General features: G+C 38.9%; 2 protein-coding genes across 3 annotated transcripts; both read left to right on the top strand.

Moving 5' to 3' along the window:
- The first annotated feature begins 653 nt into the window (after positions 1-653).
- On the top strand, positions 654-5,472 carry LOC140780480 (exocyst complex component EXO70A1-like). Of its 2 annotated transcripts, XM_073126066.1 has the most exons (3): positions 654-2,991; positions 3,081-3,137; positions 5,161-5,472. In XM_073126066.1, the coding sequence occupies exon 1, from the start codon at positions 728-730 to the stop codon at positions 2,699-2,701; it is 1,974 nt and encodes a 657-aa protein (XP_072982167.1). In that variant the 5' UTR covers positions 654-727; the 3' UTR covers positions 2,702-2,991; positions 3,081-3,137; positions 5,161-5,472. The 2 variants fall into 2 exon arrangements, with proteins under 2 accessions (XP_072982167.1, XP_072982166.1); XM_073126065.1 differs by lacking the exon at positions 3,081-3,137.
- Positions 5,473-10,179: 4,707 nt separating this feature from the next.
- LOC140802463 (prefoldin subunit 1) lies at positions 10,180-14,519 on the top strand. Its single transcript, XM_073158029.1, has 6 exons — positions 10,180-10,328; positions 10,487-10,540; positions 11,562-11,667; positions 13,894-13,900; positions 14,030-14,114; positions 14,200-14,519. Exons 1-6 carry the CDS (start codon positions 10,305-10,307, stop codon positions 14,311-14,313), a joined length of 390 nt encoding a protein of 129 aa, XP_073014130.1. The 5' UTR covers positions 10,180-10,304; the 3' UTR covers positions 14,314-14,519.
- Positions 14,520-16,155: the final 1,636 nt, after the last annotated feature.

The raw sequence follows: 16,155 nt of genomic DNA, 5'->3' as shown, positions 1-16,155 counted from the left end.
TAAATTTTACGAGATCTCAGCATTTAATGTAAAAGATATTTTTAAAATTAATGCAAATAATTCTAATATATTAAAATTTTGAATAAAACTATAATTTTTTATAAAAATAAATTTAAAATGAGCAAATTTTAACATTATAAATTATATTAATTTATGGTGCAGATCGCCCCCAACTATTTTCTTTAAGAAAACATCCGTAGTGGTACAGGTAGCCTCGGGAACTGAGTACAGACTCTTTGATGGCCTAATTATGACAAGTCATCATCAACACCATACGACTAGGTCTAAGTTGTGGTTTCATACCTTGCTTTCTTACTTGTAGATTGATCATCATTTATGACGATTGTCTCCATGCAGTATTAAGACTATCCAAGCAATAGACTTTTCTAAACCCCCGTTCTAATTACATCCCATTGCAGAAGACTACCACCTAAGTCAACAAAAGAAAAAGAAGAAATCCAGAGGATTTGAAACCTAATCTAATCTAGTACAATTATACCCCCCAAGATACCAAGATACCAGTATACGTACCCTCTTCACAAGCAAACAAATAAACAAATTCCCAATCCCCCCCGTCCTCTCTCCCTCGCTGTCTTCCACTTTCTATCAAAAACCCTCCTTTTGAACTCCTTTTCCAACGCATCACCCCCCTCTCTCTCTCTCTCTCTCTCTCTCTCTCTCTCTCTCTCTCTACCAAAAACTCTCAGAAGAAAACCCACTTGTTTTGATGAACCGGGAGGGGGAGGGGGAGGAGGGAGAGCAGGGAGAGATGGACCGGGCCCTCTCCGGTCTATTGGCGGCGCGCCGCTCCCTCCAGTCCGGCCTCGACAAGTCGCGTGCGCTCGGTACCGCCTTAGACCGCGTGGGCCCCAGGCTGGAAGAGGCCCAACTCCGCCTACCGTCATTGGCTGCCGCCGTCCGGCCCCTACGGGCCGACCCCGAGACGCTCTCCCAGGCCGCCCGACACGTGGACCGCGCGGTGTCACCCGCCGCCGCCGTACTCAAGGTGTTCGACGCCGTACACGGCCTCGAAATGCCGCTACTCTCCGGCGCCGCCGTCTCCGCCGACCTCCCCGGGTACCTCGCCCTCCTCGCGCGGCTCGAGGAGGCAGTCCGGTTCCTCGCCGACAACTGCGGCCTCGCGCTCCAGTGGCTGGGAGATATCGTCGAATACCTCGAGGACAACTCCCTCGCTGATCCGCTCTTCCTGTCGTCTCTCCAATCTTCCATCTCGGACGTCAAGAATTCCCAATTACCCCTCGACGGCGGCCTCCTGGCCGCCTCCCTCGACACCTTGGAGTCCGAATTCCGCCGCCTCCTCGCCGAACACTCCGATTCTGCCTTCCCCGTCGCGATACTTCACAAGCTTTTGGCAATCATGGAACGCATGGCCGCGAACGGCCGCTTCGATTGCTGCGTCACGGCCTTTGTCGATTCCCGCAGTTCCAATGTGCGGGCTGCCCTTCAGGGCCTCGGCCTCGGCTATCTCGATAGCCCTTCAGACGACGCCCAGAGCCTTATGCCCCACGTCGCGAAATGGGGCAACCACCTAGAATTCGCCATCAAATACCTCTTCGAGGCGGAGTACAAGCTCTGCCGCGAGGTGTTCGATCGCTCGCCGGGAAACTTGGGCACGTCGTGCTTCGCCGATATCGCCACGCAGGCCGGAATGCTTAGATTCCTCCGGTTCGGGGGTGCAGTGGCGGAGACCAAGAAGGATCCCATCAAGCTCCTCTGCCTCTTGGACGTCTTCAATTCATTGAATAAGCTTAGGTTGGACTTCAACCGCCTGTTTGGCTCCAAGGCCTGCGCCGAGATCCAAGGCCAGACACGCGATCTCATCAAGAGAGTCATCGAAGGGGCGTGCGAGATATTCTGGGAGCTCTTGGTGCAAGTGGAGCTCCAGAGGCAGAGCCTACCGCCCGCTGACGGCAACGTCCCGAGGCTCGTCAGCTTCATAATTGACTACTGCAACCGCCTGCTTGGGGAAAACTACAGCACTGTGCTTACCCAAGTCCTTGTCATCCATCGCAGCTGGAAGCAAGAGAGGCTCCATAATCAGTCTCTGGATGACGCCGTCATAGATATCGTTAAGGCCCTTGAGGCCAACTTAGAGGCTTGGTCTAAGGCCTACGAGGACGTGTCGCTGTCTCACCTCTTCTTGATGAACACACATTGGCATTTCTTCAAGCACTTGAAGGGGACGAAGCTAGGGGAATTGCTGGGAGGAGACATATGGTTGAGAGAACATGAGCAATACAAGGAATTTTATGCTGTCATGTTCTTGAGGGAGAGCTGGGGGAAGTTACCTGCACTGCTGAGCAGGGAAGGGCTTATTTTGTTTTCTGGTGGAAGGGCCACAGCAAGAGATTTGGTGAAAAAGAGGTTGAGGGCATTCAATGAATCGTTCGATGAAATGTACATGAAGCAGTTGAACTGGGTCATTTCGGATAAGGAATTAAGGGAGAAGACATGCCATTTGATTGTGCAGGCGGTCGTTCCTGTTTACCGGAGCTACATGCAGAGTTACGGGCCTTTGGTTGAGCAAGATGCGAGTGCGAGCAAGTATGCAAAGTACACTGCCCAGAACTTGGAGAGTAAGCTTCTTTCTCTCTTCCAGAATAAGGCAGGGAAGTCTGGGACCTTCAGGGTAAGGCAGTCCAATGGAAAAGTTGACAATGCAGTATCAAGTCCATATTAGGCTTCTCCAAAGGTGGCACGATCCAGTGGCATGCTTTGTTACTTTTTAGCACTTGGTGATGCAAGATGTGTATGCCTGAAGGGGCAGCATATCGTTTGCAGCTTTATAACAAGATGCCCAAATGATTGTTGTAACTGGAAATGTGAAGCTTTGCCTATCAGGGTGCTAGGGGTGAATATTTTCGATCCATAACCACTTCGATGCTTTAAGAGTTGCAATTGTCCATAAGCTTCTCAGGGGTGGATATGATTTATGGTGGTGCTGGAATTGATTGCTTGGACACTGTTCTGGTAGATGTTCAACACCCCTCCTTTTACTGTTGTTTGGTCCTTTAATAGGGCTATCATTTTTCCTATACTCATTCATCTTGAATATCTAGGTTGGGAGAAAGTAGGGTTGAATATCTGCTCTAGCTGTATATAAGGTGGTGCATTAGGTGGGTATGGAGCTCTTACATTTTTAGTTCGCAAATGTTGTAACTTTGTTGAGATGCAATTAATTTTAAGAGTTCTGAAAATGCGTACATTATCAGTAAAATAATTTGGACTTTGCAATAGCTATCAACATGACATGATTATAAATTTATATCTATTTTCAAGAACATTTTAAGATGCAGATTGCATAATCTTCAATTGCTATTGTTTTGTCGTCATGAAGTTGTTTCATCATTTCTTGCTGCTAATTTGTGATTTGGTCTATCACTGTATCTTTAGATAGAATTTAAAAACTTAGAATATTGAAAGGGTAGTTCAGACTTCGAGGACTTGCCATTGTGAGCTGCTGATTCCGAGGATGTAGACAGACTATAAAGAGCCAAAATTTTGGCTTACAATAGCATCTTAATGCATTGAACAATGAAATGCAGTCATCAAACAAAAGTGAATTCATAGCGCTTGATCTTCTAGTGGGAAATTTCAGCTTTTAAACATGTCACTACAAAATAGTTGTTTATGAATTTATTCTTGCAAATCTCATGTTCACTGAGAGACTCGAATTTGTTTTCATATTCTTTTGCAAGATCTACTATGTTTTTGTAGTTATATTAGATATGTGAGTGCAATTTTGCACGACACACTTGCAATATGAGGGCAGTAACCTGTTGTTGCGCATATGCGGTATGCAGGCATATATGCATGTGCCTATGTGGTCGAGCATTTTAATATTAAAAAAATATATATATATATATATATAATATATTGTGTATACAATTTTTTGTAGTGAAATATAATGTGTATAAATGAATTAAGTGATACATGCAGAACCATATTATATGCACATAAATAATGTTTGGTAGCATCATGTTTATATCAAATATACATAATTACTACCTACAAATGGTATTCTATCAAGAAGTTAATAAGAAAAAGTAAATAGCACACTGATATTCTTATACACTAGTTCATTGAACAAAACATTAGAAAATATGATCACAACAACCTCTTAAGTGGCCTGCCTGGCTTTCTAGGCTGCATATTGCCTATGGAGAGTGCTCCATGGGCTGCCCTGCCCTAGGCAACCGCCTCTCACAACATTGCTGTGTAAGTTCTGCTCCATATTTTTCTGTAATAATTCCACTCTATGGCCACTTTCATGTAATGCTGAAGACATGGTTGTCTTCTGTAGCAGATACTTGGCAGGCCCTAGTTGCTTTTGGCATTGATAGTCTTATGTCAAGAGATTGTATAATGTTGTTTCTGCAAGGATCCCTGCTATTCTGTGATCCTTGTCATTCTGCATGTGAGTAAGTTTGTTTTTTGTGTCTAAATCAGAAACTGATTCAGTTAAACACTACTTCCAAGCTGATATTCATACTTCTCTTTTACACGAATGTTATTCTTAGTCCCAGTAGCATTGTTTAATAAAGAGATGCATCATGATATCCTCTTTGACAATCTTAGCTTGGAGCTCATTTTGGTACATCTGACTATCATTTGTCCATTGAAGGACTTGAAGTTCGTCTTTTAGCATGTGAGCATGCATTGCTTGGCAGAGTTCTGAGAAATGATTTTGATGGCTTGCGATATTTTCAATAGTGCTCAAAGTACTGTTATATTGGTTTAGAATAAATGACTTGTGAGCGATGATTTTAACTTTGAACCTGGGGATATTCTTTAACCTGCAACTGTTGCAAACTATCGATGAAATGAAGCAGATGTTACATGTACAATTGCAACTTTTGCTGGGAAAAGAAATGCCCAAATGGAATTGTATGTGAGCAAATGACTCTTTTCTTTTCATCTCTGCTATGAAACAAAGATTTTTCTTGGTCTATGTAGTCCATCCTACAAAAGCATTTTGTTGATTGTACATCTTTCCTAACTCGCCGCAAACTTTTATCTCTTCCATACATTTCTTAATCTCTATATATCATCTTTGTGCTGGGGGCTGTTACAGTTCTATAAGATGTTTCTTCAGTTATTTTTGCAATATTTCCTGATGTGCATTTCGCATTCTTACAGGACCATGCGTTCTCTGAACACTCACCGCCTAACAACAGTCAGTAGTTGCTTCTGGTACAATGTCTTGGACACAAGCTTTCATGCATATTTGTGAAGAATTCATTTAAATAGGGGATGTTAGTCTCTTTTATCTCCCAAGATTTTGTAGATAAATGCATTTGATACATCAGGTCGATGTAAGGATATATAGAAAGATTTTTTTTTTAGTTTAATTAAAAGGATATATAGAAAGTTGGCCATTGCAACTCTGGAAGCAGTGCAAAGAATTTCCTCACAACTAATAAATGTCTTCTGTTTATCGGTTTCTTCTAAGTGTTTTGAGTTCTCTAGCTACTCAGCGAGTGATTGAAGCTTCATTACCATGCTCAACGATAAGAGGCTATGTGCTACTGAAAGATGTTTACAAGCTAAATTAAAATTATTTTCATCATTATGCACTTACGATACTACTATATGGTTGTATCATTTGACTAAAATAATAATAAGTTGATATTTGATATGCATATAGTTTAAATTAGTCGTGGTCCATTTTATTTTTAGAGAGGCCAAATATATATATATATATATGGTGAAAAACTAGTTCTTTTAGTAACGGATCGGAACAAAAGTAAATAATAAAGGATTTGAACGAGTAGACAAGTACTAGTTACAAATAAAGTACTACTAACACGTCCCCTCTTATTCCATTGGTTCCCTATTTTGGCCTCATTCTTTTATCGAGTTTATAACATATACACTTTTGTCATCACTAAAATATGGATTCAAGACAAATACTCTTCTATTTATCTATCATCTGCTTCCATTACTGAATTTACTTATGTGTCACTCATGTTAGCTTCACATAAGACAATGTAGATGTATAGAAATATTAAATTGTTTGGAGGGGAACTTAGATCTAGGTCATTTAAGTCTAACATTAATGGACATAAATGCCCTTATTCACTCACATTCCCTCTTCCCTATATCTAAGCAACGGCAACCAGCTTTTATCTTTTGTCCTCTCTTCGTACTCTCCATCCTCTTCCTCCTCCCCTCACTCACTCATATGTGGTAATGACATTCTTTAGCAATAGCAGCAGCCACCACCAAGTCCTTCCTATTAGCTCAACTATATGCTACTTTAGTTTAAAATTAGTGATTAGGATCTTATTCACACGACAATTTTTTTTAAGAGAACTGAAAACTTAATAATGTCTGAATTAAACTAATATTGTGCGGACAATGCCGGGCCTTAGTCTGTGTGAAAAAAATTAGCCCATGAGCCCATTCTTTGGGCCCTTGGCTAAGGTACCCAAAATATAACGCCTCACAAATCTTTTGAACCCGTCGAATTGCAAAATGGAGGATGCCCCTTGAGTAGTAGGTGGGAATCGTTCTGCATGCTCAGCACGCATGCGACGGGCATACATTGTGCATCCTCTTGCCTTGCTAACATGAAATGATACAAACATTGCCTCATTGCCTTGTACGGTTGCTTTCTTCATGCTCAATGGAGTTTGCCGTCACTGACCTTGTTCGACCTTCCTAAGCCTCGTAACTTGACTATTTGGCCTTGCATGACAGGGGTGACATAGGTGGGCATCGAGTGCTATGCGGCTGTGTCGGCACGTGAGCTATTTTTGATTCACACATCTCGGTCACATGTGCACCTAATTTTTTTTACGAGATGTTACAGCCATCGCCTATGTTTTACCATCCTTGCTCTTACTTGTCTTTGCTCTACTCCAAACTCCAACTCCCGCTAAATTTGTTTGGTTGTAAGGGTTTTTTCGTTGCTAGAGACTCTTATTACTTCAGTTTCTGTCGAACCAAGAAAAAAAAATATTTGGGGGTTGAGAGAGGAGGGTCTGCACGTGCAGCCCCTCCCTTCTCCCTCTCCGACACGCGACAAGGCACTGATAAGGGGGGATTTCATCTAATCCGAATCGGATTAGATTTGATCCTCTTCTAATCTATAAATTAAACCCTAATCCTCTCTCTCCTCAACCCCTCCCCCAGCATTCTTTTCCTCTATCGTTTTCTTTCTCTTCTCTCCGTCAGAGTCGTCGCTGTGGGATCAGATCGCCAGAGCATCGCCGGAGGATTTTAGGACCACCACACTCCTCCCCGGTGAGCCCTCTCTCATCCCTCTAGTTTAATTTAAATTTAAATGGGTAAATCAGAAATACCTAATTTGCGGAATTTGGCATCGTCGGCAAATCTGGCCGGCCGGCGGCTTCGGGTCGCAACCGCATCGTCACCGGAAGCTTCGTGCTCCAAGCCGGTGTCGGTGATGTCTTCTAGGGAGCCCTCATGGCTCCGATTGACGTTGACTTCGGTTTCGGCCGTCGGTGGTGAGTTCTCCACTTCGTGAGGACGACGAAGTAGAGAGAGAGAGGGAGCCGGTCATGACCCGCCGCCGGCAGAGTCACCGACGACCACTCTCTCTAGTTTTCTCCCTTCCTCGTGTCGGACGTGAGAGAGAGAAGAAGGGGTGGGTTGGGCTCGGGTTTAACCCAAGCCAACCCTCTTTTTCTTTTAAATTCGGGTTGGGTTCGGGTTTGGATTTCGGATCCATAGACTCGACCCGAACCAATTAAATTGGATGGGCTGCGGGCTAAACCGCAGCCCAATCTATTTTCTTGGCTGGGCCTTGGCTCAGTCCGATTAGTTTCTTTTGGTTGGGCTTTGGTCCAGCCCGATTAGCTTCATTTTTAGAATGGGCCGGGCCAGCAGTAGCCCAGCCCAATCCAATGGGTAAATTTAAACCCATTTTAGTTCTTTTTGGTTTTTAAAATTTAAAAATATTGTTATTATTCAAATTAAAAATTTGATTATTATTTATTATTTAAGGTGGTGATTTTTAGTACGTGAGCTAGAGATTTGAGATTTCGGTTGTCTTACCTAGACTCAGGTTAGTGGGTTCACTCACATGTTTATTTTATTGTATTTCGTATCTTAGTCAGACCATGTAAATTTTCTGTGTGCAATTTATTTATTTCACCCTTACGTGTAAAAATTAAATTGTTGCAATTTCTGTGTGCAAATCTATTTATTTCATCCGTACGTGCCAAAATTTAATTATTATATTTTCTATGTGCATTTTTAATTATTATATTCAGTGCATCACCATTCTTCGTGCAAATATTGAAATTTGTGAAAAGAAAAATGAGACTAGTATTTGTACGACTTAGAGAATAGTCCCGGTATAAATCGTTTGCGATTTTACGTGGTGACTCAAGTCTATCTAGAAGTCCATGGGAAAGTCATAAATTAGATCACTGTGGTGACTTTCTTAGGTGACTCTGGCGGGGTTAGGGAACAGTCCTATGATGAATGAGAAAATTTCTTAGGTGACTCTAACTTTTCTCAATGGTTAGAGGAAAAGACAGAGTGTGTTGATCACAAGGTGATATCCTCTAATGACCCTAACCGGATCAGCTATGAAGAAAAGTCCCGAGCATCATCTCGAGGTGACTTCTAGTTGATGTGAATCCACAGGGTTTAGACCCATTGAGACACATGACAGTATAAATATCAAAAGATGTTAATATGTTAAAAATGTGCAAGGTTACAAGTTGTGACATCTCTCCATTGTTATCATTGTTATTATTTAGAGAGCATGCCTATTGCATATTGTTATGGATATTGTTGCTTTTAGTTTAATTTATTCATCATTAATATAAATTAAAAATTATTTAGTTTTCGAGTGGATTCCATTCACTGAGCTATAATTATTGGCTCATGGGTTCTATTGTTTTTGTATTTGTTTATCTATTTTAGGTAATAGTTAGCGAGGCGACTGAGCGAGATATATCCGGACTCCACCTCCACTTAAGATTCACCTATTTACCTTTCCGCTCTTTTAGATTTTATGTTTTAGATTAGAAGTTTTATTCATTTAGTTTAGAGACTTAAAAACTTTAACATTGTTTTATCTTTATTGTAATTAGTTATAAAATTTAATAAAGCAAATTCTCATTTTGTTTATTTATTTTGCCATCGTACACGTAGAGAGTATTACTAAGGTTTCGTGCATCTCAAGTATATTGAGATGCATGGCCGGTCATGATTCTTATTTTAGGTTGTGACAGTTTCTTTCTTGTATTATGTATTTATATGTGCATGTTTGCATGCGTGTATTTATATGTGCATGTTTGCGCATGCATATGCACATGTGCGTGTAGGTACGTGGATGTAAATGTTGCCCTTGCCCTCACCCTCATCCACCCTTTTCCTCGTAGCTAGATCTATTTTTTTATTTTTTGGTTCTTTTGCTTAGTTTCGTAGGTCTATGCTATAGATTTTCTAGTGGTCTTGATGTAGCCATCAACTACATTCCTTGTGTCCCTGCCATAGTAACTCCACTGTAGAGCTTTACCTTCCAAGACTCTCATTATTTCAATTTATTATGCTACTATAGTTTGCCAAGTAGGAGGCTTACGTTTTGGGCTGTTGCCCTACCTCCTCTTTTTCTTATCGTATTTAGTCTTATACTCGATGCTTTATCTCATTGTCATTTATTCTATTCTTTTTTTTTTAATTCGAGCCTGATATTAATTAATCAAGCTGACTCGTTTAAATATGAGGAGCTTAATCAAGTCTTACTAAGCCCAACTTGAATCGTCTTGATATATTGACAGCCATTAGTGTCATACATATTATGGCCGCACTATATTTCAATCATGATCAAGCTTAATTTAAATTAAGCTTGATTTATACTTAAATTAAACTTAAAATAAGGTCTAATTCTAAAAATATAAACTAACAGAAAGTATTTAGTATAAATATAATATGATTAAAATTTAAAACTAAACTCTTATGAAAAACTCTATAAGATCGAAGTCCACTTAAGTAAACTTTAGAATAATATAAAAATTATTATTCATATTATATATATATTATAATTATTTCAAGTTTTATCGATCCTACTTGATCGAGCCAGCTTATGATCAAGCTTGGCTCGAAATTATTTTTAAAGCCATTTTGAAGATCAAGGTCGGCTCAGCTCAATCTTTAGCCGAGCTTGTTCGAGCCTTGTCGAGCCGGCTTGATAGTTTTGATAGCCCTCGGAGTCGTAGACCTCGGCTCTTCGTCTCCGCTTCTCTCTTTCACCTCAGTGCCACCGCTTAGGATTAGGGTTAGGGTTTTTTGCGGAGCCCAAAATGGGGGACGAAGCAAACCGAGCGGTAACTAAATGATAATCTCCCGTTTCCCTCCAAGTCTTTCTTCTTCTTCTTCTTCTTCTTCTTCTTCCTTCTCTTCTTAATCTCTTTTTTTGTTCTCGTTTGGTTCTTTTGGTACCATTGCTTTAATACTTTCCTGAGTTGGATCCCACTGCTTTCAGGCGTTTGTTGAGTTGCAGGGACGTATGATCGAGATCACTGGAAAGCTGAAGCAGGTTGACTATTTAAACTGATATTGTCTCTCTTTATGTGCTCCTAAAGTTAAGTTATTTTTTTTCCTTCTATTTGACATTTCAATTTTTTTTTTTGAATGGAAACATTGATACTTGGAATCAAAAATCTTGTCTTATTTTGAGGTGGATGAGTAATATTCGGTCGTTTTCTCTTAACATTTTCGAATTTAGTTCTTAATCATGAGTGAGCTAGTCTGGATATTCAAATTTGTTGATCTTTTGGAAAAGAGATTGTAAATTTGTGTTTCAGCTGGTCTGGATGGTAAACATAATGCTGAACTTACTCTGCAGGAACATAAGAAACTAGAAAGGACGAGAACAATATTTATTCTTCTAATATCAGCCACCTGGTTAATCTCGATGTCAGTATTTCACCTTATCTACCACAAAATACACCTACCCTCACTAAGTTATACCAAGTAAACAAATTATTGCAGTGGTTGTTCCAGTTGACAGCTCCCTTTGAGGTTCGTTTCTCTATACATCTGGCATGTTCAGCTTCATCCCTTTGGGTGCCCTTTAAATATGATTATCAGCGGGCTTGATGCCTTGCTTTCAAACATGGATGGTATTCTTCAGTTGACACTGATAGGTTGTTCACTTGTATGTCACTTGGTACTTTCAGATTCTCTTCTCCCTTGGTCTTTGATTTTCTAATTTCATTAATAGTGCATAATCAAGGAGACAAGGACAAGTTCGGGGAGAGTAATTTTTAGTAGTAGTGATAAACAAACCAGTCATCATCAGTATTTCCATAAGTCCTCCCTTTTAGGTGCATTGTTTGCAAACTTTTGGGGCATCGGCTACAGTGAGCGACTAAAAATCTTTAGAAATTCAGTGATGGTTCAACAACCTATCGTGAGAGCTGAGACTGCGAGCACCTTTCTTTGTAGAGACACTTGGTGTCTTGGTCTGGAAGTAAACAAGAGTGGTTTGTGTAATTACACAAAAAAATGGCAAGCTGTTGTTATTGTTTTGTTCTCATTAGCACTTCAATTCTCAGGTACAGAATCAAATGCGTGCTAAAGAAGGCGAAAAAAAGCGTGCTTACCTAACAATGGAAGAACTTCGCCAGTTGGTCGATGACACAAATACATATAAATCTATTGGTAAGAACTAAGAACAGAGTATATTTCATATGGTTGATGGCTTGTTACAGTTTCTAGCTTAAAATGACTCTTTGTATTTGCTATTATTATGTGTTCTTACTAATTTACTAGCACTTCGAGGCTTCTCTGTTCATTTCTATTTGTACAGAAAAGATTCATATCTCAGTAAATAAAGTGCTTACTCTACTAACAATCCATTTATCTTTGTGACAGATACAAAAACATTGTTAGAAACTTAGAATCTAAGACATGTGGTTGTTCATGTGTATACACATGTATTCTTATATTTGGCTGTTAATGTATATACATAATTGTGGCAGCCACACTGCAGAGCCATATACTAGAGAAAGTTATTCCTGATCACCACTCGTTGCTTGTCACAAGTTGTCAATGCACATTGATCAATGTTGTGAAAAGCACCCTCGATATGCGGGCAGTCATGTGATTGTATAATGCCTATGCAATATGTGGATGCATATATTTTACCTATCTCGTTTATTTATATAATTTATATATAATTTACCTATCTAGTTTATTTAATATTTCAGCATTAGGTAAAAGTTGTTAAGTAATATATAGAGGATCATTTTCATAAATATTCTATCCGCAAAGGATACTACATTTTAATCATAAATATTTTGAAGTATGATAAGTTGCACCAACAAAATTATTCAATTAAAAATTATTATGAAGTGCTATAAATATCTCACTATTATGACATAATGATTTCATATGCATATGCGGTTAATATGCAGTCGTTGGTGGTAAATATGCGAGCGCATGTGTGGATATGGTTCCCAAATGCAGCCTATATGCAATTGGACTGTATATAAAATTATAAAGGTCACATAATGCTTTTGCAGGGTGGTTGACCTATCACCATCACTATGCAGCTGCATATGCAGTCAATGTGGTCGCTTCTCAAACATAATGACATTGATCGATATTATCCTGCACGATCATGAATTATGTAGCCGCTTTTCAAAGTAATGACATTGATCAATATCATCCCGCATGATCATGCAAAGATATTGTTGACACATAACTCTCATGACTGAATCTATTTTCTCATGGCTTATATATCTCTAGTTCATTGTTATCTCCCTCCTTTAGTCAATTTTGTGATTGTGACAACTGTTGATCGGGGATGGCTCCTTAGGTCAGATGCAAGTCAGATCCATCATGAATCTAACTCATTTGGCACATTTCGGTCAATACCCAGCCGAAATCAATCAATTGATTGGTTTTGGGCCTGGATTAGGATTCACTATGGCAAATCCCAATCCATTTCAGCCAATCTGGATCGGAATTGGCCAATTTTGGGTACCTTGGTTTTATGGGGACAATTATGAACACATCTAGATAGGTGTTAATTTTCTATTTAGACTTTCTCCTTTCTTTGCCCCACGTCCTTTCTATTGTTTCTCGTTTGTGACTCTTTATTGTAGGAGTGCACTTCCTTGTCAATACCTACATTCTCTTTCTGACAGTCTGACTTCAAGCAACTGAAAATAATTGTATTTGAGATGATATTCTTTGGGAGGAACTTTTTCTACTACCAACTTGTTAGAGTAAGACATGACTACGATTCTGAAAAGTGGTCCATCCATGCATACACATTTGTAGTCCATGTGCCACACAGTATAGCTAACCACATAGAACCTGAATGTGATCTATTGGATCCTTAGTACTACAACTATTATGGAACATATGTAACAACTCCTTGTTGGGGAGTGTGTATCATTCGTATCTACCTTTTTGATTCCAACATGAATTGCATATATTTAGCAATTCAAGTTTCATTGAATATTAAACCCATCCACCTGCATGTGTCGCGTATGGCCTGTGAACTATGCAGTCCCTTGAACACCGATATAGTGCAGATGCTAACATTGGAGATGAACGATAAAGTGGCAGGTTGGAAGTAGCAGTAACTAATAATGAAATATCAGATATTCTTAAATAGTCTGGAACATGCTAATGTAGCATTAACGGTTATATGATAGCCTATTGTTGTTGCAATTGATTGATGGTAGTGTAAAGTTAGCTGTTCTTTGTGCTGATTACTCAATTTTCTAGATTAGCATAAATGCTGAAAGTAAAGATCAGTTTTCTTTGGCATTTTGGCAGTTGCAATAATTTATTTCAGTCAATGTAACCTTCGTAGACATATTTCTCCGTCATCTCGTATTTACAGGATCTAATAATTGTCTTGTGGTTTTGCAGGCAAATTGTGAGTACTTCGAACCAATAAGAAGCTTATCTAACTGGGGAGAGTTACAACTGTTCCTCTCGTTCTGATCCAGTCAAATGAGAATGAGCAACCATAGTTATAGTATTTATGCTTCTCTCCTGATCGCAGGTTTATTTTGGAGCCAAAGTCACTCCTGTTGAGCGAGCAGGAACAGAAGCTGAAGGATAGTGAGAATGCGATAACATCATTGCAGGTTTGTATTTTTGTAATTCTTTTAGCTTTTACTTGAAGACAGTATCTACATCAAATGTGTATTTTAACTTCAAAGTTCTTATCAGACATCTAAGGAGTACTTGGAGAAGCAGTTGGCAGAAGTGGAGAACAACCTAAGAGAACTACTACAGCAAGATCCTGGTCTTGCACGGCAGATCATGTCAATGACTGTGATGTAACATTTTATATCCTGAACATAAATATGAACTATGTCTTTCCAACTTCCCAGTAGGTAAGCGTTTGCTTCCATCTGATAGTGCTGATAATGAAGATATTGTTCTGTGTAAGTTCCATTTGTTTTATGTAAGTCTACTGACAGCACTCAGGTTTCCTCTATTAAGTTATCACAGTTTATATATATTACTTTTTCTCTTTGAGAGCTGAATGATTGTCCATATTGTGGTATTGGCTTTTGTATAGTATTTTTGTCCATCTTTTGTTCTTCGGATCTATTTCCGTGGGAGTGGCTGATATTGTAGAAGCCGAACTCAATTTCTTCTTCAGGAAATGAGTCTTAGGAAATCGAGGACTTAATGTATACTTCTGCTTTATTAAAGCATCACTTCAGATTAACTACAATAACAACATCCGAAACCTTGTAATTTTTCATTAATGAGGATCTTTCCTATTCATCCACACATAAGTCTTAAGTTACACTGTTTTAATTCTTTGAACCAAGGTATGCTCATGGAACTCTTTGGTACATTAGGGAGATGTTGAATGCCAACATCTGTATGTCTTGATCTATTGCATTACAAAAGGCCATAGCAACAGAACATAGAGAGAAGACTGTAGAAGATTTAATAAAATTTGCCATCAACTGTCAATTGGCATCAATCCTATGGAAACTGGTGCCAAATTTTCTGATCGAATCAAAATCAAGATACTTGCCATTAAATGTTGTGATCTTTCACATTCCTCTAGATTTGGTGGTGGGGGTACCTTTGAGAATGATTGCTCTTGGATTTCATTAGACTAAATGCAACAAAGAAAGAACAATCATTAACTAATTTCATAGCTTTTATGGCAAGTATCTTGATTTTGATTCGATGAGAAAATTTGGTACCAGTTTCCATTTAACAGACCAACTAATAATCTTTCAGGAAAAACTCATCTTTTGAAGGTTAGTTTGGAATTCCAATTTGACGAACCACACTTGACCTCTTAATTAATAGCTTGACAATTGAGATGGTTTGTGGCTGATTGACCCATAAGATGTATTGGTCCAATTGTTGAAATCACCACTGTAGCTCCTCATTTGGCCCTTAAATATATAATAGGAAATTTATTGGAAACTCTCTATAATTTATAATTATTGTTATTCACACACAATCATATGCATATTTATTTTTTTATCATATATTTTACTTTTAATATCTCAAAAATACTCTGAGATAACTTTAACCTAACAGTAAAAAATAAAGAATATTCTATTGCTTTAAAAAAAAATCTCACATTTGACTTTAAAAGTTTAGTTCCCTTTTTATATATAGCTTGATGGCAAAAAACATACTCAAAGGTATTAAAATTATTTTGTATATATAATTAATTTAATTCTAACGCTTTGTTCAAAAATTATTTCATATACAGTAAGAAGTACGACATGTACCCTCTAGTTTCCACTGAAAAGAGTAAAGCCACTGATAAGTGGTATTAGATTCATCTGTTATTTATTGCTTCGATCAATAAAGTGCTACTGCAATTAATGACATTCATCTACGTTCAATGACAAAAGTTGTTGGACAGTCATTATGTTAGCATTGAAGATGATATATATGTTGTAGAGTATTGCACGGACTAGCAAATCGATTAAAAATGTAATGTCTGTGACAAGTGGTATCTAATTCATTTTTGATTTGTTGCTGTGATCAACAAAGTGCTGCTGCAACTAGCAACATGCATCTACGATCAATGACAAAAGTTGTTGGACAGACATTATATTAGCATTGAAGATGACATGTAGGCTATAGAGGAGAGCTTTGAAGCTACCATGGGCACCTTCAAAATTAGTTTCACATGCT

The sequence above is a fragment of the Typha latifolia genome, chromosome 1 (assembly GCF_019914945.1).
Source record: "Typha latifolia isolate L0001 chromosome 1, TyphaL0001v2, whole genome shotgun sequence".
In the NCBI taxonomy this organism is placed as follows: domain Eukaryota; kingdom Viridiplantae; phylum Streptophyta; class Magnoliopsida; order Poales; family Typhaceae; genus Typha; species Typha latifolia.
The sequence above is the reverse complement of the archived record's forward strand: the minus strand, read 5'-3'. Positions and strand labels throughout refer to the sequence as shown.

Excerpts from the sequence above, each read along its gene's own strand:
- LOC140802463 (XM_073158029.1), top strand. The coding sequence starts at position 10,305 with ATGGGGGACGAAGCAAACCGAGCG. Across the intron at positions 10,541-11,561 it reads TCACTGGAAAGCTGAAGCAG|GTACAGAATCAAATGCGTGC; the intron begins GTTGACTATTTA and ends TTCAATTCTCAG. Across the intron at positions 14,115-14,199 it reads ATGCGATAACATCATTGCAG|ACATCTAAGGAGTACTTGGA; the intron begins GTTTGTATTTTT and ends AGTTCTTATCAG.
- LOC140780480 (XM_073126065.1), top strand. The coding sequence starts at position 728 with ATGAACCGGGAGGGGGAGGGGGAGGAGGGAGAGCAGGGAGAGATGGAC.